This window comes from Mytilus edulis, chromosome 1 (genome assembly GCF_963676685.1).
Source record: "Mytilus edulis chromosome 1, xbMytEdul2.2, whole genome shotgun sequence".
Classification (NCBI taxonomy): domain Eukaryota; kingdom Metazoa; phylum Mollusca; class Bivalvia; order Mytilida; family Mytilidae; genus Mytilus; species Mytilus edulis.
Window position 1 is genome coordinate 25311429 of NC_092344.1, and position 16663 is coordinate 25328091.

The 16663-nt window shown below is 31.9% G+C and overlaps 5 protein-coding genes across 6 annotated transcripts; 2 read left to right on the forward strand and 3 right to left on the reverse strand.

The window, feature by feature from the left end:
• LOC139528431 (uncharacterized) lies at positions 1-1872 on the forward strand. Its single transcript, XM_071324404.1, has 3 exons — positions 1-368; positions 1163-1492; positions 1781-1872. Exons 1-2 carry the CDS (start codon positions 1-3, stop codon positions 1449-1451), a joined length of 657 nt encoding a protein of 218 aa, XP_071180505.1. The 3' UTR covers positions 1452-1492; positions 1781-1872.
• LOC139528439 (uncharacterized) lies at positions 360-3072 on the reverse strand. Of its 2 annotated transcripts, none has more exons than XM_071324424.1 (4): positions 2695-3072; positions 1945-2013; positions 1075-1132; positions 360-621 (listed from the first exon to the last, which is right to left on the reverse strand). In XM_071324424.1, the coding sequence occupies exons 1-4, from the start codon at positions 2905-2907 to the stop codon at positions 377-379; spliced, it is 585 nt and encodes a 194-aa protein (XP_071180525.1). In that variant the 5' UTR covers positions 2908-3072; the 3' UTR covers positions 360-376. The 2 variants fall into 2 exon arrangements, with proteins under 2 accessions (XP_071180525.1, XP_071180517.1); XM_071324416.1 differs by having other exon boundaries at positions 360-887.
• Positions 3073-10977: 7905 nt separating this feature from the next.
• Positions 10978-12057, forward strand: LOC139519300 (uncharacterized). Its single transcript, XM_071311278.1, has 2 exons — positions 10978-11417; positions 11666-12057. The coding sequence occupies exons 1-2, from the start codon at positions 10991-10993 to the stop codon at positions 12019-12021; spliced, it is 783 nt and encodes a 260-aa protein (XP_071167379.1). The 5' UTR covers positions 10978-10990; the 3' UTR covers positions 12022-12057.
• A 538-nt stretch (positions 12058-12595) lies between these two features.
• On the reverse strand, positions 12596-13918 carry LOC139487391 (uncharacterized protein F54H12.2-like). Its single transcript, XM_071272564.1, has one exon. It carries the CDS (start codon positions 13916-13918, stop codon positions 12596-12598), a length of 1323 nt encoding a protein of 440 aa, XP_071128665.1.
• Positions 13919-14855: 937 nt separating this feature from the next.
• On the reverse strand, positions 14856-15992 carry LOC139488071 (uncharacterized). Its single transcript, XM_071273808.1, has one exon. It carries the CDS (start codon positions 15990-15992, stop codon positions 14856-14858), a length of 1137 nt encoding a protein of 378 aa, XP_071129909.1.
• Between the last annotated feature and the right edge of the window lie 671 nt (positions 15993-16663).

Consider the following 16663-nt stretch of genomic DNA (forward strand, 5'->3'; position numbering starts at 1 on the left):
ATGGAATTTACCGAGGCAATGAGAGAATTTGTCTTTGAAGAATTGGAGTATTACCCTTATTCGTTAATAACTGATCAGGGAACTTTTCCTTGTAGCATTTGCAATGCATCTCATGAACTGAGGTTGGAAAGAGATATACTTATCAAACTACCAATGGAGGATAATTGGTTTAATGGCAGTTTAAAAGAAATGTACCATCAAATGCTACATTTAACAAGTAGTGATATAAAAAAAATGTTTTTTCATGTAGAAACTGGAGTACTATGCAATGTTCAATATTTAGCCAAAAGAATTATTGAAAAAGATGAGTTCCAATTTGGAATGGGAGAGAAAGTATATGATACTATTCTAGATCTATTATTTGAAAGGTAAGTTTTTACAAATTAAGTCTTGCAACAGGAAAACGTCGACGTTGTGATCTTCTTAAGTTGGGTTGTTGTACAGGTTCTATTTGCTGTTGTGGTAATTGACGATGTTGTTGAGGTAAATTGTTGTTTTGTAAATTTTTCAGATAATTTATTACTTGTAGAATAGTTTCCAATCTTCTTCTTAAATTTTGATTTCCTCTTAAAAACAATTCAGAAACAGCTATAATTGTGACAATTATATATATAATCCAATCTACAAAGAAGAAAACAAGTCATCTGAACTAACACTTTCAGAACTACATGTATGAGATGCATTAAATATAAATTGTTGTTGATTGTCTTGTGGTGGATTTTCAAGTCTTTCAAGATACAATTCATAAGATTCTGGTGTGTGGGCATGTAATCTACATCTCAATTCAAAATCTGGACTATTTGTAGGTTGCTGACGTTCTTTTTTTTGTAATATTCTTCTACGGATGAAATACACACCAAAACCAATAACAGAACATACTAAGGACACTGAAATCAAACAAATTATATCACTCTTTTAATTTTATATTAGATTACATTTTCATTAGGGTTACACAATTTTTCATTTTAAATTGGATGATAATTTTTTTTAATGTGAACATAAAATTGAGTGAAAAAAAATTAAGAAAAAATAATAAATTAGAGAACAAAAATATGAAAATAAATAAAGTCTCACCTATTGTAGAACTTATCACACTTGAAACCCATGCAGGTAATCCTTCTGTGCTAGATGTCTAAAATAAAAGATCATTTATTCATTTTAGGGAAGAAATGTTTGCCATCATGTATAATGGAATGCCCACCCCCCTAAACTTTAATATGTCAGAAGAAGAAGGAGAAGAAGAAGAAGAAGAAGAAGAAGAAGAAGAAGAAGAAGAAGAAGAAGAAGAAGAAGAAGAAGAAGAAGAAGAAGAAGAAGAAGAAGAAGAAGAAGAAGAAGAAGAAGAAGAAGAAGAAGAAGAAGAAGAAGAAGAAGAAGAAGAAGAAGAAGAAAAGAAGAAGAAGAAGAAGAAGAAGAAGAAGAAGAAGACGTACAAGATGAAGGATACATAGAAGAAGAAGAAGTGATAGTGGACGTCATATATGTTGATGAGGTACTTGTTTACAAAAACTTCTTCACATTATCAGTTTATTTGTATATAAATAATTGTAGTAACATGTAATTATAATCATGCTTAAGTATATGAAAATATATATTTTCTTTAAATTATCAATTTCATACAAATACTTTTAATTCAATTTTAATATAATATCATAATACACGTAAAATAAAAAAAATCTACTATACCCCTAACACAACTAGTAATTTAACCATCTTTTTAAAGGTGTAACGTATTAGATTCTAAAATTGTTGAATAATTTTCATTATTTCTATATTGTAGGAATGATTGTGACCAATTTAATAGAGACCAGACCAGACCAGACCAGACGAAAGATTACAGATTTTTTCTTCTTAAATAAATCTTAATATAACATAAATGATTTTGGTTATAATTTATTATTTTCAATGGCATTATATATATATCATTGAAATTATTTAACATACCGTATTTGCAAGTGAAGTGTTCTCATATTCTGGTGATGCCTCATCTGATGTTGATTCTGCTGATGGTTTCTGTAAATGTTACAAGTATGCAATTGAATAAGAATAAATCATATTTACTTTTTCTTTCATCTAACCTTTTTTAACTACATTGTAAGTGCTAATCACTTAAGTTGTAATTCAAAGACTCTCAAGGTTTTTATTTATGTTTTCTTATTGATGTTGACTACATACAGTTACTTATATAAAAAAGAAGATGTGATGTGATTACTAATGAGACAACTATCCACAAAAGACCAAAATGACACAAATTTACAATTATAGGTCACCGTACAGCCTTCAACAATGAGTAAAACCCATACCACATATAGTCAGCTATAAAAGGCTTATATAACTTCAAATTCATTTTAACTTGGACTTATTTATCTCCATTTTTTATAGACATGTATTTTATTCACATGAGCTTCAGCAGGACTCTTTATAATTTTATACGTTTTGGAGTAGTTGATAATTTCTATACTATGCACACAATTAAAACAATGTTTCTTTTTTAATATGTTCACACTTGTATGCTTCCAACACCTTGAACATGAGTAAAGTTGTTAAATATTATGGTCATTGATGTAGGAAATTTGAGTATTTATTAGTGTTGGAATCATTTGGTTGAATGTTGTCTCAAAGATATTTACTCTCATTTTACATATATGGAAATTAGGAGCGCACATTATTCATGCTGACTTGTACAGTACTTACACACACATGTTCTCCAAAAACGACTTTAGTGTTTGGTGGTGAATCAACATTTTGACACAGCACCTGCCCGTCCGTTATTAGAACAGTTCTCAGATGTCTACCAGTGATTGCAATGTAGGTGTCAGGGGATAGGGTATTGATGGATAGTGTCTTGACTGTGCTGTACTCCTCGGAATCAAACATGTAATGTCCTTTTCCTACTACACAAACCATTTTTTTCTACCACAAAGTTCAAGTCTTGGATAGCTTTGCATCTTCTAGATGGTTGTAACTCTAGCGGTCTACCACTAGAATCACATAATGCACCCATCAAAACCAATATCAATATCAAAAACATCTCGAAATTGAAAAGTGAACAATAATAATCAATATGGAACCTATAAATGTAATGCAATGGATTGTGGGATATGTTTCTGGAATACGTACTGATAATCCCTCCGAGTACAAGAGCACCTCTCAAGGTATAAATAACAATGAAAACTTTTCTCATTCTACATTCATTTATCAATAATATACATTATATATATATAAATATATACACATATGAAAACCAAATAGAAAAATATAATATTAATTTTGGAATTAAACAAATCATTCAATCATCTTCAGCGGAACATCGTCAATTTGATCAGGTAACCATTTCTACACGGATAAAGTCTTTCAACATGAAGTGATTTCTCGAGTATATAGATCTCTTAACTACTATTCAAAATCAATCAGTCGGGGAAAGAAAAAACAACTGCTATCATGTTTAATCTCTGCAATGTCTGGAGTTACTGATTCTCTAACAACTATACTCAAATCACACACAAAACCTTCATCAATTTCTCCATCAGGACATTTATGTGGTTGTAATATGTATGTCAGAAATACGTAACAATGATCATATTCAAATAAATTAATTGTATCAATATAATGAACATGTGGGAGGAACCTACATAATCTAAGTTAAATATCAAAGTTTACTAAACATAGAAATTGGAGGGAATAATGTTTGAACAGGGGAAAAAAATAGGGACGCGACAATCATAATGAATCCCTTACAATAAAAGGGAGTATTATGAAACCTATTTAACCGAATCAGAGAAAAAGCGTCACTCTTTTGAATCGAATCAGAGAAAAAGCGTCACTCTCTTTTATTCTTAACTATCCAATGAAAATAAGTGGTTTTATTTTAAAACAGAAATGAGGGAGGGTAGAATAAAATTTGAATAAAAAAAAGGGACGCGACAAACAAACATAATAAATACTTTACAATGAAAGGAGCATCATTAGAGAAAAAGCGTCACCCTCTTTTGTTCGTTTCTACCCAATGAAAATTAATGGTTTTGTTTATATTTTCTACCATACTAATATAAAAATGAGAGCCCAAACTAATCATCTTCACTCTTACATCTTACCAGAAAGTTTAACTAGACGGAAGTGTGAAAAAAAAAAAAAACATGGATCAGATAAATTTGTTGAAAATTCACAAGAAGAATGGTGCTTTTGAGCTGAGAGCAAATTTCGGGAGGAAAAAAAACTGCTGTAATGTCAAAGGGAGGCGAGTACTTCTATATGAATCTATACGACAACAGACCGAGATATAAGGACAACAAAATGTTTCTTGGTTTTGATGAGTTAAATGAACTTTGTCAGATAAAGGAGGCGATGGAGACTATGAGAGGAGAATTTAAGAAGGTAAGATGATGTTCAACATATATGCATCTTCATTTTCTATTTTACAAAAATATTAAAGTGTGTCCTAACATTAATTCAGAGTTCAGTCATATGTCTTTTTAACTTCGTTTGTTTTCACACAGTAACAAATATTTCACAACTATTTATGATAATAATTAATTTATATACACATAGGACCGCAATACATATATGTCCGATTGTTTTACGTACAGTGACAAATATTTCACAATTATTCGTGATTGATATTACTCGATTCGTTTGTAAAATTAATATTTTTCTACATTGATCGTTTCAGCCAGTATATATGCCGATGACAGAACCTATAAGTCCTGCAAAATATTATCAAGATACGTCAAAACCAGCAACCTACCCATCACAGATGCTCAGTTATGGCAATATGCAGCAGATGATGGATAAAAACAGTATCGATCAACCCGTAAGAACGTCAATTCCTGTAATATTCGGGCAAAAAAGAAAAAACACAAGTGTTGACGATTCAGAAATACCTTTTAAAAAAGTGCGCTATAGTGATGATGTAGAGGGAGAATTTGAAAACATTCCACCGGAACTGTTGAATGAATACCTCATGTGAACAATCATTTCTCTATTCATGGATGAACATTTAATATTCTCATTTACTTTATTATAAATAAATTATCGTATCACATATCTTATATCTTTTTCTTCTTTTATATATGTTGAATGTATGGGGTAGATCTCTCATTTTATTTTAAAACGTTGAGATGGAAAGCCGTTGGTGGCAAAGAGAAAGTCTGATAAAGTTTGAATCTCCTACATCGTTTTTCATTGTCGGTCCAAGTAGTTCTGGAAAGAGTTATTTCACTAAACAGTTATTGGTGATGGCTCCGGAAATGTTCAAAATTCCACCATCTAAAATATATTTTTGTTTTAGTGTTTGGCAGGACTTGTATGATAAAATGATAAATGAAATCCCTCAAATTCAATTTCATAAAGGTCTGCCTTCAATGGAACTGTTAACAGATTGGGGTGAACAGGAGGGTCATAAAATTATAGTTTTCGATGATTTAATGATGGATGCGGCAGATAGTGTCGAGATGTCTCACATTATGTGTGTTGGGAGTCATCACTATAATATGACAGTTATTCACATATTGCAGAATGTTTTCCAGAAAGGAAAGTCTATGTCACTATTTCATCCTTTTTCGATCTTTTCGAGATGTTTTGCAAATTCAAACATTGGGAAAGCAAATGTTTCCAGGACAGACGAAATTTTTTATGGATGCGTATCACAAATCAACAAAACAGAGGTTTAGTTTTCTGCTTCTTGACCTCCACCCTCACACCGATAAAAATTATCAGTTGCGTACAAACATTCTTCCAGGACAGTTCTGTACAATATATCAGCCTATACAATGAATGAAGAAGATAGAAACTGTTTTATAAAGTTTCTACTTAAAGTTTCTCCTAGACAAAATATGTACATATTGAAAACTTTAACTAAAAAACAGCTACAAAGTATTCTAGAGATAGTTGTTAATGTGGTTCAGGGAATTGTACAAATCTCTGACACGGATAAAACAGCATTAAAGCGTAAAAAACGAGTTATTCGTAAAGCGATAGCCAAAGGAACAACACTCCGTCAAAGAAAAAAGTGTGTGTATCAACTGAAAACCATTTTCCCAATATTTTTTGAAGCATATTTGAAATATGGCACGTGAACTAATTCTAATTCCGAAATTGAAATTTGACGAGTTAATGAAGCAAGAACATTTAATGAGAAAATCAGATATAAAAGATGTATCAAAAAACAAGGAACTCTTCACCGCAGAACAAAATGATCGCCTTTTAGAAGACGTGAGTGAAAATTCCAACAACAAATTAATGAAGGATGATAAAGCTGAAAATCAGATTGGATTCGGTCAACGGGAACCTCATATGAAGATGACCCCAAAATCATTTTTCAATTTACATGATGAGGGATATCCTATCTCGAATAAGGATAATTTTTCTGTTGGAAAAATAAAAAAATTAGAAAATGACGAAGACGATGAACTTCCGTTTGGAAATGACGAGAACTATGATATGATCAACGAAAAAAAATCTCCTTTGGCGAAACATATCAAGAAGAAACTGAAAACTAAACGAAAGATGGGTGATAATGTATCAAAAAAATCGAAAGAAACCAAAAAAATACTTCCCAAGCAAAAGTGGTTATCATTCGATTTTTGATAGTTTTTAGAATCACTACCAACTATTGATGAAACTATTGATGTGTGAATATTTGAACTTTGAAATTATTGTAGAGTGCTACTAAAGGTATAGTTTGTTTACAAAATAAGGAATGTAATAGTTTAAAGACCATGTAAATAGTTTATTTATATACTGAACAATGCAAGTTTAATTACTATTTATTTCAATAATTTAAAAGCAAGACAGTTGAATAATCAGAAGTGTGTCGGTGGTGCTCATTGTTTGATTCTGCTTTTAATTCGATATTGCCTTTTACTTCGGATAAACATTTTGTTTAAGTTAATGAATAAAAGCTAACATATTACATGTTATAGATTTGTTTTATTTAAATATTAAGTATTTAAATATTTACTATTTATCTAAAATGTAGTTATATTAAACAGATGTAACTTAAACAAAGCAATTGTTCATCATATGTGTTAGTATTAAATCTTTGTGAAATAATAAGTCTTTTTGATCAAATAAAAAATCGTTTGATGTTGTGTACCAAGAAATGGTGTTAAAGATTCGTCGATATATAAAAGTGTGAAAAATTTTCAACAATCAGTTGAATGTTTGAGATGTAGAAGTAGACTATAGTTGAAAAAAACTGCCGCAAATATGTCAGATGCATTCCTTAAATATTTGGAGGATAATTTTTCTAAATCGCACATTTCTGTCTCACAAATACGAAATTTGAAACGAAAGTGGGATGTTGCTGAGGAATTTAGTGATTGTGATGAAAAAGAACTCGTAGCTGCTGCAGATATGATTGAGTCAAACTATCGAAAAAGAAAACGACAAAAAGGAGACAGTGAAACTAAAATAAATGATGAAGTGTTATCAGTTTCAAACGATGAAGAGGAACTCTTAGAGGGAGACGACACAAGAAAAACGGATAACGCAAAGTTTCACATGTGTGAAACATGTGGAAAGAAGTATACTTTGTTACAAAACCTAAGTAGGCATATGAAAACACATACTGTAGGTTTTTCATGTAGGTGTGGGAAAAGATTTTCAAGAAAACACACGTTAAATAAACATATCGAAATCTGTAAAAATAACCATTTACGTACATCAACACATCGAGAAGATATTAGTTTTCCATGTACGCATTGTAACATTCCGTTTCCATCTTACGAAACCTTGTTTAAGCATGTTGAAAGTAATCATCCACTATTTCAAAGAGGCGGAAACATAAGAAAAAAACAAAAACACACGAACGGTGAGGTGATTGAACAACAAGAAATCGGAAATATGTTACAAAGTAGCAATGTTGTAGGGTCCAAGAAATTAAAAGATGCTGCATACTCCGCGACTACTACAGTGGGAGACACCAACTTAAGAAATGAATCAGAGAGTACAGACAATGAGTTAATTGAACAAGAGGTTGGGGGAAATAAATCACAAAATAACGATGCTGCGGGGTCTTTGAAGAGAAAATTTAGATTCAAAAAGAAAACAACAGATGTCGTGCACAACAGGAAGACTGCACTGAACAATTCCGCGCAAGTAGTTAACATTAAACCACAAGGTGGAGAAAAATAAGACATACTCCAATTTTTTTCGAACACGAAAGATTATGTCAAGTCAGAAATACGGAACCGTAAAACGTATGTTGCATTAGATCAAGAGGAGGACGAACATGAGATAAATGAGGCATTTCAAAAAATGAATCAAACTATGGAAGATTTCATTCATAAAGGATCCAGTTGGCTCGTTGAATCCGTAATGTTAATGGAGATCTGTACAGTACCATATGCTCCCATATCAGGTTCGACTTATATGGAATTACCAAAGAAAATACGTCACACGGGAGGAATTATAAATATTAAAAACACAGACAATAAATGTTTTTTATGGTCTGTTCTAGCAGCATTATATCCGGTGGAAGTTAATATGAGTAGAGTGACTCAATATGAAGCATATGAAAATCGGTTAGATATGACAGGAATAGAATATCCAGTAACTTTATGTAAGATTGCTAAATTTGAACGGCAAAATAATATCTCCATCAACGTGTTTGGATTCGATCAGGGGGACATTTTTCCACTTTATTTAACTAAATTATCCAATGGTTGTAAAGAAGTTGATCTTTTACTATTGGCACATGAAACTACACAACATTATTGTTGGATAAAGAATTTGAATAGATTTCTCAGATGTACGAACAAGAATAATACACATTTCTTCTGTAGGAGATGTTTGTATGGATTCACGAAACAAAATTTATTGGATGCACATCGTCCATACTGCAATAAATTCGATTTTCAAAGGGTAAAATATCCGAAAGACGGTAAAGACATTGTCGAGTTCACAAATTTTCACAAACAGATAAGGATAGGTTTCACGATTTATGCAGATATGGAAACGATTAATAAAAAAATAGATTTGAACGTTACAAACATGACAAATGAGGGATCATCCACAACACATTTGACAGAATTTGAAGCATGTGGTTATTCTTACCAAGTAGTATGTACCAACGACAAATACACTAAAGCGCCGGTTGTATATCGAGGAACTGATGCCGTTGATAGATTTATGGATGATCTTTTAAATGAGGAAAAACAAATTCGAGCGATATTGAATGATCCAGAACCCTTACTTATGTCTGAAGAAGCGGAAAATAAATTCCTTCAATCAACGAATTGCTACATCTGCGGACGACAATTTAATGAACAATTGATAAAGGTTTGAGATCATGATCATCTAGGTATTACGAGTAATGTAGATATAAATTCTACACTATATACGAACTACAGAGGTGCGAGCTGTCAAAGATGTAATCTTAATTTGCAAAATCCTAATTTTATTCCTGTAGTGATGCATAATTGTCGAGGTTTTGATTCTCACCTCATCATGTCAGCCATTGGAAAATGTCAGAAAGATATAAAGGTAATACCAAATTCTATGGAGAAATATATTTCTTTTCAAGTATCTGAACTTAAATTTTTGGATTCATATCAATTTATGCAGAGCAGTTTGGAAAAATTAATTAATAATTTAGCTCAGGATGGTTTGACATATTTCAAAAATCTCAAACGTGAGTTCCCTAGTGACGACGTTGCGAAACTAATGTTGCGAAAGAACGTGTATTGTTACGATTATATGGATAAGCATGAAAAGTTTATGGAGACATCTTTACCGGCAAAAGAAGAATTTTATAATCGACTGAAGGAAGAGCACATATCTAGTAAAGATTATGATCAAGTGCAAAATGTTTGGAACGTTTTAAAAATGAAAAACCTCGGAGACTTGCACGACAACTACGTGAAAACTGATGTGGTGCTATTAGCTGATGTTATGGAGCGTTTTAGGGACATGTGTTTGGAAAACTATTCGTTAGATTGTCTACATTACTACACTAGTCCGGGATTGAGTTATGATGCCGCCTTGAAAATGAGTGGTGTATGTTTAGATCTTATAACAGATCCAATGATGTATAATCTTTTCGAACTTCAAACTAGAGGAGGAATTTCTATGATTACTTAGAAGTTTGCGAAGGCTAATAATCCCTATATACCTGAAACGTTTGATGAAAGTGAACCTAGAAAATATCTGATGTACTTAGATGCCAACAACTTATATGGTTATGCGATGAGTCAACCTCTTCCCACTGGATTTATGAGGTTTTTGGATGATGACGAAATTCTAAATTTCGATGCCAAAAAAGTAGAAAAGGATGCAGAGAAAGGATATATTTTGGAGATTGACTTGGAATATCCGGAAAATCTTCATGATAGTCACAATGATTACCCACTAGCTCCAACACATAGAACTGTTACGGATGAAGAATTATCTGCCCATAGTCAACAAGTGTGGCGCGATTTACATGGTGAGAAAGCAACGAAGAGACACAAAGTTAAAAAACTAGTTCCTACACTTTATGACAAGGAGAAATATATTTTACATTATGAAACATTGAAATTGTATCTAAGCTTAGGATTGAAGGTAAAGAAAATACATCAAATTTTAGAATTTAGTCAGAGTGCATGGTTGAAGAAGTATATTGACTTTAATGCTACAAAAAGATCCCAGGCGAAGAATGATTTCGAGAAGGACTTCTACAAATTGATGTGTAACAGGTGAATATTAATATAAAATTGACTTATTTAATTGATTAAATCATCATATATATACGATTTTGGAGATTGACTTGGAATATCCGGAAAATCTTCATGATAGTCACATTGAAACCGTTTTTATCTTTTAATAATTTTCTTATATGTTACCAGCATACGGACTTTACTTAACTTTTTCTTATATATATATATATATATATATTGTGTTAAAAAGGAGGTTAATATCTCATTTTTTTTTAATTGCTCGTATCTATATTGTAGAGTGAATATTAGTATAATTATGTTATTACTTTTACGGTTTCAGTGTATATGGAAAAACGATGGAAAACGTTAGAGAAAGGGTGGATATCAAATTGATAAGTAATGAGGAGAAACTACGAAAGTATGTTGCAAAACCATCTTTTAAGAGATTTAAAATATTCAACGAACATCTGATTGGAGTAGAAATGACGAGAGTTTCAATAGAACTCAATCGACCTGCATACTTAGGAGCACAAATTCTAGACATTTCCAAAAATTTGATGGCCTGGTTTCATCACCTAGTTATGAAACCAAAGTATGGAAATAATCTCGAACTTTTATTTACGGATACAGACAGTCTATGTTATGAAATTGCTACGGATGATATTTATGAGGATATGGAAAATATGAGAGAATATTTCGATACTTCTAATTATGATGAATCACACCCACTACACTCTAACAATTACAAGAAAATTCCCGGGAACATCAAAGATGAATTAGGAGGTATGTGATACTATTTTCTTTTCAATGCTCAATCAAATTATAATTGACACCTCTGAAATAATGATACTAATAACATATTGTTATACTTCCAATTTCATTCTACCAACTAATTATTTGTGTGTATCATACTTGTAGGAATTCATATCTTTATTTGTGAATAATGATGATGTTTTATATAATTTTATATGTTATCTGTTTTTTTGTACTTATATAATGGGATTATTCTATTATTACATTAATATTTTCAGGAATCGCAATGAAAGAATTTATTGGATTGCGACCAAAAATGTATAGTCTAATTTATAATGAAGTAGATCACAGAGATGATAATTTGGAGTCGGAAGTGAGAGAGGTGGCGAAGATTACCACGAAGGGGATAACAAAAACTGCTAGAGATAAACAGTTGAAACATGAACATTTCAGACGATGTCTTTTTGAAAACAGAGTGACTACTCATAATATGAAAGTTATTCGATCTCACAATCATCAACTTTATTTGGATAATGTGAAAAAGAAAGGATTGTGTAATTTTGATGACAAACGTTATTGGAAAGGAATACATAGTATGGCATTTGGACATTATAAAATTGATAACAATCATTGAAACATTTTTGTTTATTGTTAATAAAGTTATGTATATATATATATATATGTGTGTGTTTTAATTTGTTCACACTAAGATTCACATAGACACACTTGTTTAAGACCTCTACATTTATACATAGAACCGAAAAATCTGTCGTTTATAAAATTGTACACTAATTCATCATTATCAAGAAGGTTGTTGTCGAAATGTCTTAAGGTTCGTAACATGGAAAAACCTCTACATCGACACATTAAGTAGAATAAACAATATTGTCCACAAACATTGGTCTTAAAACTTTGAAGTCTTTTATCATTTATCTCAATGTTCTTGAATCTGGATAAAAAAATTGCAATATACTTCGAAAGTTCATTTGGATGTTTTCCATAGGAATCAAAACACTCGATAACATTATCTTTCTTGATGAAAAATGATATCCAATGACGTCCGGGGGCTTGTATAGGGTCCGTATTCACTATGAAACCCACTGGTCGATGATTTGGAATATTTGGTATTCGATCTGCAGAAAATACTCCTAAAACTGTTTTTCTCATGAATGGATCACATTCAATAGCACACTGTAACTGATGTGTGTTCATTCTAAAACAATATCTCTTGCGGAGTTTATTTCAAAATACCCTGGAAATTCTGCATACACAATACAAGTCGTTGCTTCGGTAAGAGCTCTTGTGAACTGTGCTTCAAGTCGAACATTTCCCTGTTTTACAAGAGTTAAATAGTTTCCATCGTTTCCAAAGTTTGATTCAATCTCAAAACAGTATAAGGCATAACCACCTGCATAGTCTACTCTATCTATTTGGTTATCTGCATCCCTCATTAATTTATTAGTTATTTCGAACATACTATTATATGCAGGGACAATAGTTCGTCCACTTGAGGGATTAAAGTTTAATTTCATGACGTTTCCTCCCACAGGAACACCATCCACAAATACTCCTATTTGAGTTAACCCGAAATTGGCAAAATTGAATGGATTTAACTGAAAGTTTCCCGATGCTGCCGCTGATTTCACAAATCCTATACAACAACGATTCGGTCTTAAACCTTGAAATAAGTTGTCGTAGGTGTAACTTATGTTACCAGCTGGAATGGTTAATAATTTAACTTCAGTTCTCGTGAAAGGATATTTGGCATTCGTATTTTTCATTATCTCTGCTTGTCCATATATGACCGCGGGGTTTACTTGCACTTTACATGCTTTTAAAACAATGTCTTCAATAACAACTTCATAGCCTGTTTCATTGCTCATTAAACAAAACTCAGGTCTTGTACGGTATAACTTAACTCCAACAGCAACTTGGTTCATGAGATAGCGATCTAATTGAAAAAGATCATGCAATATCGGACCTTCCATGTCAACACTCATTGATTTTTCAAAAAATTGTGCACGTCTTGCAAGTCCAGCGTTTGAAGTATTTTCTACATCATAATCATCCATATATCCAAGAGTGTCTTTCGACCACATTAACGATGTCAGTTGTGATGTCTTGGCACCTGATCCGTAGGATAGTAACGTTTGAATCATAGCTTTGTACGGATAATGATTAGTTGTTGATGTTATTAGTTTTCCCTGCATCGTTACATCTACTTGATCAAACATTGAATAAAAGGGTAAATTTACTGGAGAGACTTTAAGAGTGGTCGCATCAAGCATTTTGCCGTCACTTTGCACAATTTTTACTTTGATGTAAAGTTTAGATCTTTTCAAGTCCAAAAATTCCATCCCATTGTGACCAGTGATAATGAATTCTATAGGTGCACTGCCATTTATGTGTGAAGTAGATCTTACTTCTTGGTAATACACCTTTTCTATTGCTGTTTGTGATGGAGGTAGTGAAAAAAGACTTAACTGACTAGGTTGTGCCTCTTGAAAATCTTCCATGGTTAAAGCTGACATACTAAGTTAATTCAAAATATCAGATATAGGAAGGACTCTTCGTTTTGCTTTCAGTAACTTCTTTTTGAGACTTTTCATATTCTTTGTTGTCCTATTGGTTTTGGTTTTCTTTTTCTTTTTTATAGATTTAACCTTCTTGTGTGTGGACAATTTCTTTCTCATCTGACATCTCCGACGACGTTTAGATGAATGATTGCGAGACAAGTTCCTCTTTCTTTTTACACCTCGTTTCGTTGCATTTATTTGTTTTTCAGCCATTTGAATGGTTTGTTCAGTTGGTGAAACCATATTTACCGTCACTTTATTAGGATTTGAGATTTTTCTTGTGTTATTCGATGATTCAATTGGTACCATGAAAGATCCCTGACCACTGGAAAGAGAGCCTCCGACTTGTACTCCTCCTTTTCCTCCCTGTTGTATTCTGTTTAGAAATGGATTATGATTACCTTTCCCCGCAGTATTATAATATGATACCCATTTTTGAAAATTTGGTACATACATATTCTTCGTATTCATGTTGTTTAGAAGAATGGAAAAGATTTAAAATGAAGTGTTATCGTTGAAGGATGGTCAAGAAATGATGCTAATTTACCGTTTTCATCTGTTATATAGGCATCTATATCATACATCTCACTTATTTTGATGGGAACATAGTGTGGTGATTCTAAAACTGTAGACCAGTTTCCAGGTTCAAACATCATGAGTCTTCTCAGTAAAGGATTTCTGTGACCATCAACAATTGAATCATCACAAATCTTGGAATGGATATATCATGCGTTTGTCATTGATAGTGATGATGAGATGTTAGCTTCCACCAACGCAACCTTCCACATACCATTCATGTTTAGTGGAGAACCTAACTGTGATCTAAATTTGGATGGAACGTTTTCTGGAAAATATTCCAGAGATTTGTTACTGCTTAAAATAACATACAAACTCATGTTTCCTCTGAATCTTCTGTTGTATCTATGATGTCCTTTTCTGATATCCACTGGTTAAAACGAGAATCAAATCCATCAAACTTTACAAGATATTGAATTTCACCATTTCTTTTTCGTTTCCTTATCTTTTTTTCAATGAACCACAACGCATCTTCGTTCTTATCAATCTTTTGCATCTCTGACTCATACATATTACCCCGTATTTCTTGATTAAGCAAGTCAATTATTCGGTATTGTGGAATATTCTGCATACGAAAACGTTTATTAACTTTAAATATTTCTCTGGTGAATTGTTCATCATAGGATCTCTTGAAGATCATATTACCATGAGTTATACGCATCATGTCATTGATTTTAAACTTGTAAGGAGTTACACCTGTTGTTTTACGAGGTTTCAAGTACATGTATGCCCATAAATCTGTCTCGTTGTTTTTGTTTACATCTTGTGGAGCAATGTTATTTAAACTTTTATGTGGTGTTTTGTTGTAATTCTTTACAATATCCTCCAGTATGTCAACATAGCGATGGTTTCTGTTTTTGGTAAAGATGCGATACATCTTATTTTTAATTGTTTTGATAACCCTTTCACAGTAGTTGGCTTTAGTTTGAGAATTTTGTGTAGTGAAAAAATAAATGTTTTCCTTTTTAAGATAACTTTTGACAATGTGATTAACAAACTCAGTACCTTTGTCACTGCGTAATTTTCTACATTTTCTACCCTTGTGGAAGATTCGCTTCAATCCCGCCACCACTTCTTTTCCTGTTTTATTTTTTAGAGGTTCAATCCATAGAAAGCGGGAGAAAATATCAATGAGTACCAATAAAAATTTTATATCTTTATTAGACTTTGAAATAGAGTTAACATCCATCAAGTCCATGTCAAATTGTTCATCAATTTTGTTGACAATAACTCTTGCCTTTTTGAATGATTTGCTTGTCGGTTTTTGAAGACTGTAATTGTCTTGGTTTTGTAACCATTTTCGGATGGTGTATATTCCAATATCATGAATTCCTCTTGATTTGATGATTTGGTGAAGTTTTGTAGGACCAGAATAAGCTCCAGCATTCGAAAGATTGTAATATAATTTTTCTAAATACTTATAAATTTCGTTACGTCTTTTTTTAGTTAACATGTTCATAAACGTCTTCAATGTCTGACAGTATAACTTGAAATAAAACAATATTATATATATTAGGGGTTGAAGTATTATTGTACATGTTGATGATAAAGTATAACAATAAAAACTAATAAGATGTGATATATTTATTCGAAATTGAAACTTACAATTAATATACCTATGTAAAATTATAAAGTTTATATTAATATATAATAATAATGTCCAACTTATTACTATTTAACTAGTAAAACGATGATTAAGAACAATCACATTCTTCACCATTTCATAAAATTTGTCCTTGTTAGGTAAATGTTCATTCTGCCATTTCTGATTTTGTAATAGTTTAACAAATGCATTCTGTAGATCTTCTGGAATATCCGTAAGATGTGTATCAATTTTCCATAAATCTAAAACTTCTTCACATTTCACATTTTCCATGGCATCGTCAAAATGTATGTTTAAATGTTCGATGTCATCCATCATAAGACAGCTGTGCTTTCTTTGACTAGCATCACCTTCTCTACAACCGAAACAGTGTTGTAACGTTAAGAAATAAATTTCCTCTTCCACTTTTTTAATATAATTGAACATATATATGTTGATCATCATTCGAGTAGTCTTATCCTGTGTTACTGATTGTACTTCTTCCATCGTGATTGTTCGTAGTACTAATTTCCAAATTAAAA